This window comes from Ceratotherium simum, chromosome 27, assembly GCF_057802395.1.
Source record: "Ceratotherium simum simum isolate JZ-2026a chromosome 27, ASM5780239v1, whole genome shotgun sequence".
Classification (NCBI taxonomy): domain Eukaryota; kingdom Metazoa; phylum Chordata; class Mammalia; order Perissodactyla; family Rhinocerotidae; genus Ceratotherium; species Ceratotherium simum.
This window is the reverse complement of record NC_141926.1, coordinates 1,798,672-1,815,628: the sequence shown is the minus strand read 5'-3', so window position 1 is coordinate 1,815,628 and position 16,957 is coordinate 1,798,672. Positions and strand designations below refer to the sequence as shown.

The 16,957-nt window shown below is 50.0% G+C and overlaps 1 protein-coding gene across 4 annotated transcripts in view; it reads left to right on the top strand.

Annotated features, from left to right (window-relative positions):
• Positions 1 to 7,118, top strand: part of ADARB1 (adenosine deaminase RNA specific B1) — a 142,157-nt gene extending 135,039 nt beyond the window's left edge. The window contains exons 10-11 of one of the 4 annotated variants that reach the window (XM_087417928.1): positions 1,792 to 1,926; positions 2,959 to 7,118. In XM_087417928.1, coding sequence (XP_087274054.1) covers positions 1,792 to 1,926; positions 2,959 to 3,536 — 713 coding nt within the window. In that variant the 3' untranslated portion in view covers positions 3,537 to 7,118. Of the gene's footprint in view, positions 1 to 1,791; positions 1,971 to 2,958 lie in introns of all 4 variants that reach the window. The other 3 variants (XM_087417929.1, XM_087417930.1, XM_087417931.1) reach the window with 3 other exon arrangements.
• The last annotated feature ends 9,839 nt before the right edge of the window (positions 7,119 to 16,957 follow it).

Here is a 16,957-nt window from a genome sequence, read left to right as displayed (position 1 = left end):
CCGTCTGTGGCGGGTGTATTCCTCACACGTGCCTCATCGATGTCTTGGACTGGGGTGTCGCTGAGCTGGAATCGAGCTCCTTTGACTTTCAGGCTCCTCACTGGGTCTTTGAGAAGGACTGTGTAGAGGAGATGGCTCCAAAGCCGATGGTTAGGCAGCTAGACTGCGCCCCGCGGTGCTCAGGAGAAAACCTTACAGGTGGCCACTGTGGCAAACACAACAGAAGATTATAGTTGACACTGGTCAGTGTTGTGGGTGGATGGATAGAGGGTGTGCACCTTTTAATGTACAGTCTTCTTGTAAATGCATGATTGTTTTTTAAAGTGTCCATTTAGTGCATTGTAACCTGAAGTCACATTAGAATTCACTGTGGGATCTCTGGGTGACACGTAATCCCTAGAGAATGCTGGCTGCTGACGAGCATGAGGCCTCCTCTCGGGACCAGCGCCAGCTTCTGGTACCCTGAGGTCTTTCCTCCACACGGGAAAGGAGCATTAGCTGCCTCTTTCCCGTCCTGGGAGAAGCCGTCGGGAGAGTGATCCTCGGGGGAGGAGCTTCCCTCCAGTGTCCACAGGATTTGTGTTAAATGCCACAGTGACCCTTTAAGAAGCCCCCAGCTGGAGCACGACGTGCTTATTACACTTTCTGGAGTTTTTAAGGAACAGCACCTACTTGCCCTGATAGTACTGAGTCTTCAAGTTCAAACACGCATCTGCCTGAGGCAGCGAAGGTGCAGACGAGGCCGCCCCTCCCATCCTGAGCCTCTGGCAGAGCAGTGCCCGGAGTCCTCCCCTGACTGCCCTCCTCTGCTGGCCCTCCAGAGGGTGGGAATTCCATCCCGCTCACAAGGGCACACACTTCACATTAAGCCCATATTGTCACTTTCAGTAAATATCCCAGACCTCGGTGGCATGTAGAGGTGAACGTTCTCCCTTTGCTGTTTCATCCTGCCTTCACACAAACTGCAGGCTTGCCCTAAAGAAGTGAGGCTTGTTTGTTGAAGCCTCACATGAGATCTCCACACTCTGACCCAGGCCTGAGGGACCACCATGAGCCAGCCAGACCTGCTCGTCTTGTCTTTAGCTTCCTGTGCAAGGGAGGGGTAACTGGTCACCGGAGCAGAGGAAGAGTGAGGGAGGAGAGGGGGGCCCCGTGAGCTCGGTCAGCGCTCCTGCTGTAGGTTTGTTCTCAAGACTCACACCCTGAATCTGTTCTGATTTTGTGGGCCGTATCATCCATGTGATATGTATTTTCAAGCTCAATATACCATTGGGGATATGTGCATTTAATTCCCAGTTATCTGAGTTTTTTTAAAAAACTTTCAACCCCACAAAATGAGCCTTTGACTAGTTAAGACAGGGTAATTTAAATGTGGTAAGAAAACGTGTGTAGGCACATATTAAGAATTAGGATTTCTTGTATCTTGGATGTAGCGCGTGTGGGGCATGGAGGGCGTGAGCAGCAGGCCTGGGCGTGATGTGCTGAGGAGCAGCCCCCAGCAGCATGACTTTGTGGGACCCTGAATTAATCCCAAAAGTGGCTTGCCCATCTCTGCATGGGCCGTCCAGATTTCTAGCTCTCCTGGCGCCTGCGACCTCAGAAGTGCTGTGCGGTCTCACGGATTTAGGTTTCTGTGGACCTTCTGCCTGCCTGCCCAGCACAGACAAGTGTGTTTCTGGGCAGCAGAAGGTGGCAGTGGGCTGGGGTGAGCCCGCCTGGGCCATGCACACCTGTCAGGCGCCGAGCGCCATGCCGGGCCCCGCATCACCTCGCCGTGTCTCTCTGTTCCAGGCATCAGCAACGCGGAAGCACGGCAGCCGGGGAAGGCGCCCAACTTCAGTGTCAACTGGACGGTGGGCGACGCAGCCATCGAGGTCATCAACGCCACGACAGGGAAGGACGAGCTGGGCCGTGCCTCCCGCCTGTGTAAGCACGCGTTGTACTGTCGCTGGATGCGTGTGCACGGCAAGGTACTGAGGTGCCCTCACAGCGGCGCGCCGGCCCCACCTCCCCACAGCCTGTCCGCCTTCACAGGACCGCTCCCGTCAGCCCCACTGTGTTGTCCCCACAGCCCTCTCAAAACCTCTCTGTTCCTTGGTGGTTTTCAGCCTAAAGTCTGGCCTGGCTCTTCAAATCTTAAAGCAGCCTCGGCCTCGGAGGCAGCTTCTTCCTTCCTGCCCCGTGATCTGGGACCCTCCCACCCTGCCCCTCGCTCCTCCTGGGGGCACCTTCTCCCCTGAGACCTCAGACGGGAGACTCACTGAGAAAGAAGAGCCAGGCTCCTGGCCGCACCACAGGCCCTGGGTTCAGTGCAGCCCTCTAGGAAGGCTGTGCACTTTTTTTTTAGTAGCAGAAGCTGCAGGGCCCTTTTTTTCCCCAAGTGAAATCTTCTGTAGTAAATCAGCGTATTACTAGTTTTCATTTATTTGTGAGTCAAGTTTGTAGCGTTTATTCATCGTGAAGCTGGCACTAAACTTGGTGTGGGAGGACGGACAGCAGATACCGTGTTGGGGAGGCCCTGTTCACATAGCAGGGTGCTCACACGTGCTGGTGGTCTTAAGTCTGCAGAAAAAAGAGTTAGCTAGCCCTGGGAGGCAATGCCTTGGGGTCATCAGTGTGATAAAATGTACGTAACGCCAGAGGTGGTGTTTTTTAAATAGCTAAAAATGTTGAAATGTGAATCAACTGTTGGTGGGTTGCCAGAAGCACCCCCCCCCCAGAACTTGGGGTCTACAGCTGCCCACTTAACCACAACCTGCTCCTTGGGGTCAAGAAGCAAACCCTCAGAGAGGGTGTTCACGCCTGTTCTGTGGGTGGCAGTCCCTCAGTGGCAGGCACCTTCTCCTGGGTGGTTCCCCCCAGAAGCCTACGAATGCCATTTTTTGAACACCTTGTGTGAGTTTTACTTTCTACTGTTACTGCTTAAACAGTTGTACTTGTTTTTTTATCTTTTTACAGGTTCCCTCCAACCTACTACGCTCCAAGATCACCAAACCCAACATGTACCACGAGTCCAAACTGGTAGCGAAGGAGTACCAGGCTGCCAAGGCGTGTCTGTTCAAAGCCTTCATCAAGGCGGGCCTGGGCGCCTGGGTGGAGAAGCCCACAGAGCAGGACCAGTTCTCCCTCACCCCCTGACCGGGGCCGAGGCCGGGCTGCCAGGAGTACAGCGTCGTCCTGGAACCTCACATCTGAACTGGGACAGGCGCGGGGCAGGGGCTGCTGCGCGTCCAGCACTGTCCCTGGAACCTCATCTGACCTGGGGGCAGGCATGGGGGATGTGGGGGTGCCAGGCGTCCAGGTCTGTTCCCAGAACCTCATCTGACCTGGGGACAGGCATGGGGATGTGGGGCTGCCGGGCATCCAGCGCTGACCAGCAGACCCTCACATCTGACCTGGGGCAGGCGCGGTCTGGGGAGGGTGTGGGAGGTGTTGGGGTCTGGCGTCAGGGCCTGGCGTTGCCACCTGGTGTCTCTCTGCAGCAGCGTTCCCCCTGTGGATCATCCAGTAACTCTTCGATCTCAGTTTACGTTTAGAAGTTGAGTTCTACTGAGTAGGACTTCCTTAAGTTTAGGAAAATAGAAATTACTTTGTGTGAAATTCTTGAATAATTTATTCAGAGCTAGGAACGTGGTTTATAAAATAAGTAATTATGTCAGGTCACTCACACCACATTATTTTAATTGCAAAAAAGCGTTTCTATATGGAGGAGGTGAGGACGTAGAGATAGAAGTAGTAACCTAAAGAACTGTCGGGCATGTTGACACGAGGTCCCTTGTCCCCGTCGGTACTTCCATGATGGAGCTCCCACCACAGGTGTCAGCCTGCCCCGGGAGGAGACTCCCGCATGATGGGGCCAACCCTCCATGCACACGAGTCTGCAGTGCGGTGACCCGGCTGTGTGTCCCGTGGAGTCACGGCCCAGGTCCCTGTAGCCTTCAGCCTCCTCTAGAAGCTTCTGTGCTCCTCGTAGGATCATATCGTGGAAAACTTTTCTTGGTTTACTTCTAAATAATCAAAGATAAAACATGGCCAGTAACCCTGGCCATTCATTTGGATTTTTTAAACAGTATTTAACTTGTAGGGACTAGAAGGAATCCACAGGGCCTGCTGCACAATAAACTCCCTCTTCCTTCCTCTGAATCTAGTGGACAGGAATGGCTGTCCACAGATCTTCACAGGATGGAAGTAGCATTAATTAAGTAGATGTTCATTCTTGGAAAACGCCACGTAAGGCGTATTTTTAAATTATTCTTTCCGGCTTTATCAAAGATGTGTTTGAAAAATAAGTATTCAGGCTGCCAGCTGGTGGGACAGCGTGCCACTGGCATAGTCTCAACCAGGGTCCGGATGTTGATTCTCACGGCAGGGAAGGGGGTGCTGCTGGCGTCTGGGGGGACCCCAGGATGCTGCTCCGCACCCGACAGCACACAGGACGGCCCCGGGCAGGCTGAGCCAACCGGAAGGTGGGGCACGCGGTCAGGCCCCTGGCGGCCCGCCTCCACCCGGCCTCAGAGGGTCGCACCACTTGCCTTGTGCTTCCACTCAGGATCAGGGGAACTGGAGAGAGGGCTTCCTGCCCTTTGCCCATTCAGTGCCAATTCGTGGTTCTAAAGGGGGTCTCTTGGGTGCTGTAGGCAGAGACGAAGGCAGACCCCACCCCACGGCGAAGTCCAGGATGTCGACACCTGTGCAGCATCGAGCTGTGTCCTGTGTCCTTTACGGGCTCAGAAAATGCAGAACAGGAGCAGAGCAGCCACTGTCATTCTGGCCCACACCCGTGTACTCAGAGCGGGAGGTTTAGACCCGGAGCGCCGTGCCTTCTGATGTCTCCTTGTGTCCACACGGAGCGGCGGGGGTGGCACGTTGCCAGCGACTGACCTGGGTCAGAGAACGAGGGGCACCCACACCAGCCTTCTCCTCTTCTGCAGGGTGGCTGCTCGTCCTGAACCAGTCAGAGCTCGGGGCTCAGGCCCCCCATCGCCACGGTGGAGTCTGGTTTGGTTAGAATGTGCTGGAGTTTTCTTTGCACCTATAAAAGGAAAGGGGTCTGGTGGGTCGCTGCCTTCCCCAGAGTAGGCTCTTGCACACTCGGAAAAACATCTTGTGAGTCTCTGCATTTTTATTCTTATCTCTATAAATGGTATTTTTTCTAATGGGGATTGGGAGATGGACTTAGTTTTTAAAAAAAAAAAAAGTGGATTTTGGTTACAAAGTCCAGTGGAAATATATTCCATGTACATACGAACAAAAAAATCAGTATGTCTAGCGTGTTCCCTTCTGTCAGATAATAGCTGGAATCAGCCTGAGTCTCCCCTCCCCACCCCAGGTAAACAAATGCCTTACTGTGCGTGGGTGGCTCCCAGCGGACCCATGAGCTGTGTGCTGCCACCTTCCCCAGGTGGGGTTTGTGGACTGTCCAGGCCAGGCCGACGCAGGGTTCACGTCCGAGGAAGCCCAGGCCTGGGGAGGAAGGCAGCAGAGGGTCGGTCAGGGAGGGGTGGGGAGCCCCGGGCCGGGAGGGAGCAGAGCCTCCATCGATGAGTCAGGCCCCAGGCCGGGGACAGGAGGCCTGCACAGCCTCTGCTCCTGGGACAGGACAGCTGGCACAACTCATCCGTAAAGCAGAAAAAAGAAGGAAGTGTTGCTCGTCCGTGAGACAAATCAGGACACTTAGCACTTTAAACTCCCCTCTGAGCGCATGCTGTGCATTATATACAGTACATTATATCCTTCAGGTCTTATTTTGCATCCAATATCCTTATTCTGGATTTCAGAGACTTAACAGAAAATTTGATACAACCAAGAACTTGATTTTTTGAGAAAAATCGTAAATTTTGAGGACATTTGACCAGTGTGGGTTGGGAGGATTTCTGTTCCGTTCTGTTAGCCAAACCTGAAGTGTTAATTCCACAAAGACCCTGGCCCTTCTGCAGTGCTCAGGCCGGCGGGCAGCTGTCCTGCCAGCCGGACAGCCCGAGTTGTGGAGGTCTCAGGAGGGGCCGAGGGTGGGGCATGTCCTCGCAGCCGCGTCCATTGGCCCTGACCGCCTCCTCAGGGTCAGGTCTCCCCTCTTCCAGGCGAGGGACGCCAGTGGACTGCAATTTTGGTTCTGAGTCTTAATTGAACTTTTCCTCATCTTTTCCTATTGGAGATTTTTCTAGTAATGAAAACAAATTTTATTTTAAAATGTACAAGCCAACATCTCACAAGGCATTGGTTTCTCTGGAATTTATTTTTAGTCAAATAATTTTGTTGGTCTGCACTGTGGAATCACTGCTCCATCTGTGAAGGCAGCGTCCCCGCCGGGCCACCCACTGTTTTCAGAAAAAAAAAAAATACAACACGGATGAATCTCTTTCATTTCTAAAATATTTTACACCAAAATATAAAGTCTTCCCCAACCATACATTTGATCCAGCGTGAGAAATGAAGTTAGCTAGGTTTCCCATCTCTAAATTCTATTAAATTAGAGAAGCTCTCAAAACGTTTCTTTTTATCAACTCTAAACTATTTAAATGAAAAGAGCAGAGTATTTGTGATCATGCGTCCAGTTTTGTGTGTCCTTGTCCCCTGGTGTGTCCTGTGACCACCTCTCCCTAACCAGGTGCCAGCCCTCGGCGCATGGTTCCTTGTCCACTTGCTAGGGAGGCGGAGGGGAGGGTCTGGCTGATCCTGTTTCTGGCAGCGCCGCCTGCACTTCATCCACTGTTGGGGGGGATGAGCCCGCAGCCCCAAGAACACTTATTTTGGCCACAGTGTGGGCTGATGGTGCATCAGGAACTGGGGGCTGTCCTGGACTTGACCGTGAGTGGTTACAGGCACAGAGTGGAATGTTCATGGAGTGAGCCCCAAAAGCTGTTTGCTTCTCCAGACTTTATCATGCTTTTAATTTTATTTTAGAATTTGGACACTTTATGTGAATGTAATTCAGCCAAGAAACCTGTTGCTAAGACACACTCCTCGGTGTTCTCTGTCTGTACATTGATGTATATACCACACGTTACAGCCTGCATGAGCTTCCTCTCGCACCGAGACCAGCCAGAACCGAGCATGAGACGCTGTCACATAGACAAAGGACTTGAGACGTTCTCAATAAAAAACAAAGTGTTTCACTACCGCAGTGTCGCTGAGATTTTTTCTCCTTCCTAGTTACTTCTCCCCGCGGTCCACTGACAGGTCTGGGGGATGAGTCCTAACGCACGAGTTTGGAAAGGTGGATAAACGCCGGCGAGGGCTGCGGCTGGCTGGTGTTGGCCTCTGTGCGTTGCTCCAAGCTCTTCCCCATCTGGGAACAGGCCCTCGGAGTCCCCTCCCCCTTGGGTTCTTGGCTCCTTCACCCACATGCAAGGGGTGTAGAGGACAGTGGGGCTGCCCCTGCTCCTGTCCCGTCTGTAGAAAGGGACGGTGACGGCCGCCCACGTGACCTGTCGGGAGAACACAGAAGAGCCCAGATGCCACAGTGGGCCGGCGAACCAGACGGACTGGGTGTTCCAGGACGGGACAACACAGCCACCAGGTTAGGAGAACTCCGTTATTTAGGACTAACGTTTCGGAAGGACATTCATGACAGGCTCAGTGGAAAACTGGCCACAAGGCAGTATTTATGTTCACGGTCATAAAGAAATGCAGATGCTCCGTGTAAGTGTACGGGCGCACCCAGAACAGTCTGGAAGGGACCAAGGCTGGTCTTGGTGTGTGGATGATGGGATTTTAATTTTATTTTCCTTTTTTAAAACCTATTTGTCTAGTGTTCCTACAATTAAATGAAAAACAGGAAAAAGTCCAAAGCCCCATACAAATAAAAAGCACTGTGATAGACAAATAATTTGCTCTCTTTGCATTAATTTTGTTTTTGTTTTTGTGAGGAAGATTAGCCCTGAGCCAACATCCGATGCCAATCTTCCTCTTTTTGCTGAGGAAGACTGGCCCTGGGCTAACATCCGTGCCCATCTTCCTCTACCTTATATGGGACGCCGCCACAGCATGGCATGACAGGGATCCAAACCTGCAAACCCCGGCGGCCAAAGCGGAGCACTTGCACTTAACCGCTGTGCCACTGGGCTGGCCCCTCTTTGCATTAATTTTGATCTGTTCTTTCATCCCTTTTCCCACAATAAAAGCAACATTAAAATGAAAGTATATGGCATCCAAAAAAAAAAGACAAGCTTCAGAGAAAAGATTGGGGGCGACATCTCCTTCACAAGCTCAATCCACAGATGAGGACTTCCCCGTGGATCTTTTGTGGCACACGGCGTGAACATCAAGATGCCGTATCTGTGATGGACTGACCTGGGTGCTGGGGACGGATCCCTGAGCGTGACGAGGACCACAGCCCACAGAGGGGCTCTCCTGGGAAAAGACTAAAAATAAACCCGCTGGATGGTTGGGGTCATGGTAGAGGCTCCAGAAAGAAGAAAAAGGTGAGGGGGAAGAGGTGGGCAGGTTGTGTTCAATGCTGGGACTGGTCTAGCCTCTCTGGGAAGACTTGGGGCTGATGGGCTGTATGGAAAAGCAATTATTTAATAAATTATTTTAATACACATTAATATTAATTTAAATGTAAAACATTAAAATTAATAATTATTAATATTGTCAATAAATTATTTAATAAAGGCAGAGGGGCCAGCCCGAGCGAGCCTGGCAGTTGGGCGCACTGGGCCAGCAGCAGTGTGCTGGTGCCGAAGGCTGAAGTTCCAGGATTCTGGGGAGCCAGGAGTTGAACACAGCCGTAATGTAAAATCACATTATATAGATCACAATTACTTATAAACAGAGGTAATGAATACTTAAAACGTCACTTGTTAATTACCGCGCTTGCTGCCATCTATGCTATGCATATACTGCGTGGTGGTGGCCCAGCCTCCCCAGTCCACTCAGGGCCCTCTTGTCGGCAGCCTGGCGAGAGCGTGGACCCCACGGATGCCACAGACCCACAGCTCGGGGCTTGACCTACTGTTGTGATTGTCCCTTGACCTAAGAAAGTGATGCAGAAAATGCACATCACAGTGTGCACAATGTAAAATGTACCCGTTACATTGTGAATGGCACAAAAATAGACATGTTCTTGCAGCCTCTGAAAACCATACCCCACATGAGCAGAGAAGCCCTTGGTTGACCGAGTAAGGCCCCGACATGCATCCTGTGGCTTCAACTCCCTCTGACTCAGGAGTGGAAACGTCTGCCAGCATCCTCGTGGGAACCGCACTGGTCCATCAGTCATAGCCTGTGTTGGCTGTGGATGGAGCCGTCCAGCAAGAATCTGCAAAAGCGTTCCGTGAGAGTCACTTGGCTCTGTGGGTATTCAGTAGAGTACTGTATGTTTTATTATTATTTATAAAGTGGGCACTGCAGTCTTCATGTCCATAAAGTTGACGCTAGGCTTAGGTGCACGTAGACATGCATACGTCAGGGAGAGGGGCACGTGGTGAAGCAGTGCTGAGTGCACCGCCGGGTCCCGGTGTCTCCAGAGCAAAACTGTCCGGGGCAAAGGCTGTGCTGCTGAGGGGCCACGTGTGTGGGGGTTCATCAGCCTCTGGCAGTTACTTCCCCATCTGATCCCAGCCCCCAGGACGGGTGACTGACAGTCTCCTCCTACAGGGGACCTGAAGGCTGAGGAGTGACTGTGGACCCCTGGCGCCCGGGGCTCCCCACCCTGGGCTCATCCTTCTCTTCCTGCCCTCAGCTCCCCAGGGCCACAAGGTCCCCCCTTCCCCATACACACCACTGACCCAGTGGCCAGTACCCCCGTGGAACATGACCTCATGAGGGGAAAGAAGACATTGAAGAGTAAACGATTTGAAAATAAAAATGGTAATATTGAATTAGATATTCCATCAATATATTCTGTTATTTTAGGACAGTCCAAGAATTTAAAATGACTGTAGTAAACTTTCTGTAAGAGATAAGAAAACAAGAGAACCAAGCGGAATTTGAGATAGTGAATGCGACAGATGAGCTAAATAGCAGAATGAACGCACAGCCGGAAGGCCAGATAGAGAAAGGAAGGGCGAGGGGAAAAGGGGGCAGAGGAAATGCTGGACTACGTGGGTGCCAGCGGTGGGAGTGCTGACATCCGCTGATGGGGCGGCCGTGTCGTTCGTTGGCCGTCACTCTGGAGCCGCTGCAGACGGAACCACACGTCCGGGGCTCCTTACAGGAAAGAGACAAAACACAAAACTCCATGAATGGAGGAGAAAAGGTCTAAAGGAAACATTGGCCGAGTGTAGATAACTGTTGGAGCTGGTACACGGGGATTCATCAGACTATTCTACTTTTACGTGTTTAAAATTTTTCATAAGGAATTTTGAAAATTCAAACATAGATTTTTTAAAATACCATTTTGTGGTACTTTTAAGTGTTCATGTAATATTTTTACACAAAAACAGGTAATGCACACAGAAAAACATTTAATGCTGTAAAATGTAAGTTTTCCAAGTTAAAAAAACAAGGGAAATATCAGGAAGGCTTTTAAATTGCAATCATTTCCTTCCTTAGAGAGTCATTTAAATGCATTTTCTTGGAAGTGAGTCCTTCACGCATCAGCCTAATCTTCTGTTCCTGACACCTGCTTGGTTCTTCTTCCTGACACCTGTCACTCTGACATAGCCTGCATTTGCTATTTTGTCCCCGCAAGAGGTAAACGCTGCAGGTCAGAGACTTTGGCTTGTTCACGCTGTTCCCCGTCACCGGGCACAAGCCTGCCGTGCTGCAGACACTTACTAAATATGTTCTGAATTAATAAAACGATCACAGGCGTACAGTGCTCAGAGCTTGGCCGCACGGAGACCTGCACTGAAAGCAGTTCCGGTGAGATGCTTAAATGGAGAAACAAAATTTAAGAACTCTTACAGGAGGTTTATGAAGAAAAAATAATCCATGCGTTGGAAAGTTTGTGGTGGTTTTTAGAAGGTCAAATACCGTGTGATCTCCCTCATTAAGTAGTAGACAATAACAACAACAAACAAACACGTAGAGACAGAGATTGGATTGGTGGTTACCAGGGGGGAAGGGGGGAGGGAGGAGGGCGAAAGGGATAATTCAGCACAAGTGTGTAGTGATGGGTTGTAATTAGTATTTGGGTCGTGAACATGATGTAATCTATGCAGAAATAGAAGTATAATGATGTACACCTGAAATTTATACAATGTTATAAACCAATGTTACTGCAATAAACAAAAAATTAAAAAAAAAAAAAAAAAAAAAGCTAAGGTCAAAGTAAAAGAGAACATGTACCTTTAATAACCCAGAATTTAAGGCCCGGGTAATATCAAAGTGACAGCGGCTGAGGTGATGGGGACACTATAGGATATGAGAATATATTTAGGTTTTTGTCTTATTGGGGCAGAATTATGAACATTTATTATTTTTATAATGAACACGTGTCAAAGATTTTACTTAACTCTAGGAAACTAATAAGGTGTTAAAACCCATTCCATTGAGAATTTGACTTTACTCGATTAAACACATTTGGCCTTTTTCTGCTTTTCTCGGGCAGAAAATAGTAGGGCCGAAGTGGAAGTCAACAGCTGGGGGATAATTTCTGACCTTGTGAATGTCGAGCGTCCCCAGTACTCCCTCCCTCCCCGTTCAGCTGACTGACTGATTTAATTTCACCTGCCAAGAGGCTGCTTACTTCTCTACTCATTTCTAATTTTTTATAGACAAATTGAATATTCTTAAATAATACTGAAAACACACATTGCAATGAGCCAGCTACCAGACTGATTAGTTTTTAGCAATATATACCTTTCTTTTTCATTAAACACAAAAAAAAACTTTGATAGTGAAGCTACTAACATAGTTAAAAGGGGAGGGCTTTTTAAAATGATTTTTATACTTAATTCTTATTTACTCTTTGGCTCCTGGGAGTAATGTTCAATACGCTCATATACAAAAATTTTTTCTCATTCTCCTCACGTACCTAACCTGAACATTTACCTACATATTTCATTAAATTGTGACAAAGAAAAGCAGCATATAGACTCATTTTCTTTTAATGGCATATTATAAAGTGGGTCAATTAATTGAATCTACATGTTTATGTCTTGGCTTTACTGCCCTCAGTAATTTATCTGATAAGGTATGTTCTATAATTTTTTCATGGTTTGCTTTTTGACTCTTCCTGGAAAAGCATGTTAACACTTTTATTTATTTATTTATTTTTTATTTTTTGTGAGGAAGATCAGCACTGAGCTAACATCCATGCTAATCCTCCTGTTTTTGCTGAGGAAGACTGGCTCTGAGCTAACATCTATTGCCAATCCTCCTCCTTTTTTCCCCCAAAGCCCCAGTAGATAGCTGTATGTCATAGTTGCACATCCTTCTAGTTGCTGTATGTGGGACTCGGCCTCAGCATGGCTGGAGAAGTGGTGCGTCGGTGCACGCCCGGTTCCGAACCCGGGCCGCCAGTAGCGGAGCGCGTGCACTTAACCACTAAGTCACGGGGCCGGCCCTAACACTTTTATTTTTATTGAGAAAGTGGGTCAGACCTTTTCTGACAGAAAATGAGTCTAATTTGGTTCATTGGTTTGACAAGGAGGAGCACATTACATGGAGGACTTCGGCCATAAATAGCGTGAACTAAATCTGCATCTCCATTTGATGAAAATGCATTTAATGTGAAGGTATGATGAAAGACGTTTATTGAAAAGTGTTCAATTGGCAAAACCAAAAAAGCAATGAAGTTAACAACATTTCAATGTTCCCAACCCACCCAGAGTATATCAGGTTACACAAGCTGCCCCTAGGTGACAGAATCGTGCATGAATGACAGTCCCTTGATAAGTCGAGGGGAGGACTCCCCAGTATGTGTCCTAGAAGTTGAGAATAACAGCATAACAAATCTACAAATCAAGTACTTTCTAATCCTTTGCTTTCAAAACATTTGAATGAAAGCCCAATCGAATTGATAATTGATAAAACAATAAAATAATTTTTACAACTTTTTACTTCAGATCACCTTCTGCTTTGAGGGATATTACTTAGGAGTTCAAAAACAATTTAAGGGTGTTGCTATAATATGCTCCTTATCTGTGTATTCAGCAAAGCGTCCTAGGATTTACATCTATAAAAGCAAGACTAGAATTATGGCTGAAGCTGAAGTGTGTCTCATTGGAGCACAGTGCTGCTGATGCTTGCATATGGAAACCATCTGGTTGGAAAAACAGCCCTACTCATCTCATTAAGAGATGCATTTTCACTGAAATTTTGCTTTCCTCTGTAACAGTTACCTATCAATGTTTGCTACATATTTATTTTGTTAGGAAAATAGTAAACTGAGGGTACTGGAGAAAATAACAAATTCAGGAGATATTATTAATAATTAAAGCCTTTTGGTCACAGGGAAATGCAGAAAGGGGATGGGTGAGGAAGAGGAAGAAGATGATAAATGGTGGATGGTGAAAGGTGGATGATGGACGGTGGATGGTGGAAGGTGGATAGTGGAAGATGGAAGGTAGATTGTAGATGGTGGATGGTGGAAGGTGGTTTGTGGATGGTGGATGGTGAATGGTGGAAGGTGGAAGATGGATGGTGGAAGGTGGAAGGTGTATAGTGGATGGTGGATCGTGGAAGGTGTATGGTTGAAGGTGGATTGTGGATGGTGGGTTGTGGAAAGTGGAAGGTAGATTGTGGGTGGTGGAAGGTGGAAGATGGAAGGTGGATGGTGAAAGGTGAAAGGTGTATAGTGTATAGTGGATGGTGGAAGGTGATTGGTGGATGTTGGATGGTGGAAGGTACAAGGTGGATGGTGGAAGGTGGCTGGTGGATGGTGGAAAGTGGAAGGTGGATGGTGGATGGTGAAAGGTAGATTGTGGAAGGTGGAAGGAGGAAGGTAGATTGTGGATGGTGGATGGTGGAAGATAGACGGTGGATAGTGGAAGGTGGATGGTAGAATGTGGATGATGGATGGTAGATGGCGGATGGTGGAAGGTGGATGGTGGTTGGTGGATGATGGATGGTGGATGGTGGTTGGTGGATGATGGATGGTGGAAGGTGGATGGTGGAGGGTGGATGGTGGATGTGGATGGTGGAACGTGGAAGGTGGATGGTGGAAGGTGGATGGTGGATGGTGGAAGGTGGATGGTGGATGGTGGATTGTGGATGGTGGAACGTGGAAGGTGTATGTTGGAAGGTGGAAGGTGGAAGGTGGATGGTGGAAGGTAGATTGTGGATTGTGGATGGTGGAACATGGAAGGTGGATGGTGGATGGTGGATGGTGGATTGTGGATGGTGGAACGTGGAAGGTGTATGTTGGAAGGTGGATGGTGGATGGTGGATGGTGGAAGGTGGAGGTATCCATCCATCTTTCCAGCATTCAGACCCTAATGAATTCACATTGCCTCCATGCCACATGTGGCCACACTATTACGTAGGTCCATTGAGAGTGGCTGCACTTGGCTCTGGAGCTTTTCCCGATCCTGCCTAATTCACTCTAGGGAGTCGGACAGTAATGTCAACAAGGCATTAAAGGGGCCAGGTAGCTGGTGACCCAACATGACAGAGTGGCAAGAGGAGGGCTCAGGTGGCTCTGGCATTTGGATACAGGGCAAGGTGAGCTGAGAGACACAGGGCCTGGGTGGTGTGGGGACCCGGGAAAAGCTGGGAGTGTGGGGTGTGTGGAGTACAGACAGGGGCGTGTGGGCACAGGTGCCCTGGGAGGCTAGAGCTAAGATTGACCAAGTCGCAAGTGCATACATGTAAAGAAGGAATGCAAGGGTTTATTTTAAAACTTCAATATCTACAGTAGGCCAGAAGTCGAATCCTTTATAAAAACCTATAATCAGAAGATTTAGTTGTAAACTAAAAGTATATGAGGAGGTACAGCTTTTCAGAAATCTTTCTGCAATTAGGAGCAAAACCCAAAACTGCAGGGGCTTCTCTGCGAGTCCCTCCCCAGACCCTCCCCAGCCCAGCCCAGCACCTTCTGCTCAGGCTGTGTCACCACAGCCCCCAGCGCCCGGGGGACTTCCAGCCAATCCCGACAGTTCCGGGACCCCTGTCCCCAGGCCCATGGGGCACACGACAGGCCTGGAGGTCGTCAGCATGGGGCCCTCCCTGGGCTGCCCGGGGTCGGGGCCTGCGGGGCTGGGAGTCCTGCTCTGTGTCCCGAGTCCACTCCCCACTGCTCGTTTTGCAGAGAGACAACCTGCTTCCTCGCAGCAGGTGAACGGAGCAGCTAAGGGGAGCGGGAGGCAGGAGGGGCTTGTTTGGAGCTGGAATGTTTTTGAGCAAAGTCAGCCCACGGTGACCTTCAAACCAGTGTTTGTCTTTCTTCTTTGCCCAGAACTAATCAGCTTAGTGTGGATGCCTCGGTGACCCAGGGAGACGGGATCCACCGTGTTCAAGGTTTATCTTTTATAAGAGAAAAAGCCCATTTCTCCCCAGTACTGCTGTTTGTTCCCGAGCTTTCCTCAGGAACAGCCCATGTGTGGTCAATAAAAGGACAAAGGAGACACACTCTTTCCTGGAGCATGTCAAACTGCTTTATACTTCCCTATTCTCGGGCAGAAATGCTGACTGTAGGTTGAGTATCGTCACCTGCCAAGCAGAGAGCCACCTGTCACCTCCCTGTCAGCCCTCCGTGGTTGGTGCGCGGCGTGTGTGGGGACATGCTGCACTTCCTGTCGGCTCCTGTCACCTGTGCGGGTGACACGAGGGACAGTAATCTCTGTGGGATGACCTGTCTGTTCAAACTGAAGACATCACAGGACAGAGCTGATTCCTGGTGACAAAAAGGGTGACCTGGCTCCTGACGATTAAAGGGACGAGGCTGCATTTCCAAACTCATTATTGTCCGTCAGTTAGCTCTGCTCACTTCCATGGCCCCCTCTCCCCACAACAAAGCCAAGGAGAGAATAGGTGCGGGGGTGGGCTCTGCTGAAAACACTGTCAAGTGGGCCAGACTCCCCTCTGTTTAAAGAACAGCACACGTGCTTGTTCCCTGAAGGTCGGAATGCTCTGGGTAATTTGCTCATAAAGCAGTCACGTGTCTGGAGTGACCAGTGGGCACGACTGTGGCCACGAGGGGCTGCCCGGTTCTCCCTGCCCGTCATCATCTCTCCCACCCTCACCCCTTAGTGGTCCAGGTCACCTCCTGCATCCCTGGGTCAGGCCCCTGCCAGATGAGCAGGGGTGGGCATCACAAGGACGACATCGTGATAGAGGCCTGGCCACCCAGGCCCACGCAACTGCAGGCCTCTGGAAAGGTGACAGAGCGTCAGGGAAGGGGACAATTTGGTGGGAGGGGAGGGACAATCTACAGGGACCCTGAACCAGGTCCACCTTTCGAGGGGAAACAGGTGACGTTGGAAGGGCCCTGGTCTGGGGGTCAAAGGACGTGGGCTCCCATCTGTGCGCCACATTCCTCTCTGCCCCTCAGTCTGCTCTTCTGCAAAACGGGGCAGTGAACCCGGCCAGTGCCTCCTGCTTCGCTGTGTCTGGGGGAGCTCAGGGTGGGACAGGAGAGGCTGTGCGCCGAGATAAACGGACACGGGTGGCTGCCTGGAAGAACGGGGCCTGAGGGGGGCTTCACCATCAGGTGGCCCTCACCGTGGAAGAGAACTGCTGAGTTGTGGGGGGGTGTCCTGCAGGGAGGCCGTGGACAGGAAGAGGCCGGGTGACCAGCCTGGTGCAAGCAGACAGGGCCTCCGCCTCCCAGCTGTTCCCGGGAAACGGCTGGATGGGGAAATGACCCCATTCAAAGAGGGGTGCCCGCCAGGAGACCCATCCACAGACTCTACCAGAAATAAACAAGCATGTGGATGAGACAGAGGTTTTAAAGGATGAAAAAGACAGAATAAGCAGAGGCCGAATCCATGAGACATTTCAGAAACATGAGGACGTAGAAACAGCCACACGAGCTTCTCTAGAGGTCACCCAAGGAGCAACATGGGTGAGCCCAAGAGAGCGGAAAATGGGGGATGAAGAGACAGTGGTGAGGGAAGATGCAGTGAGA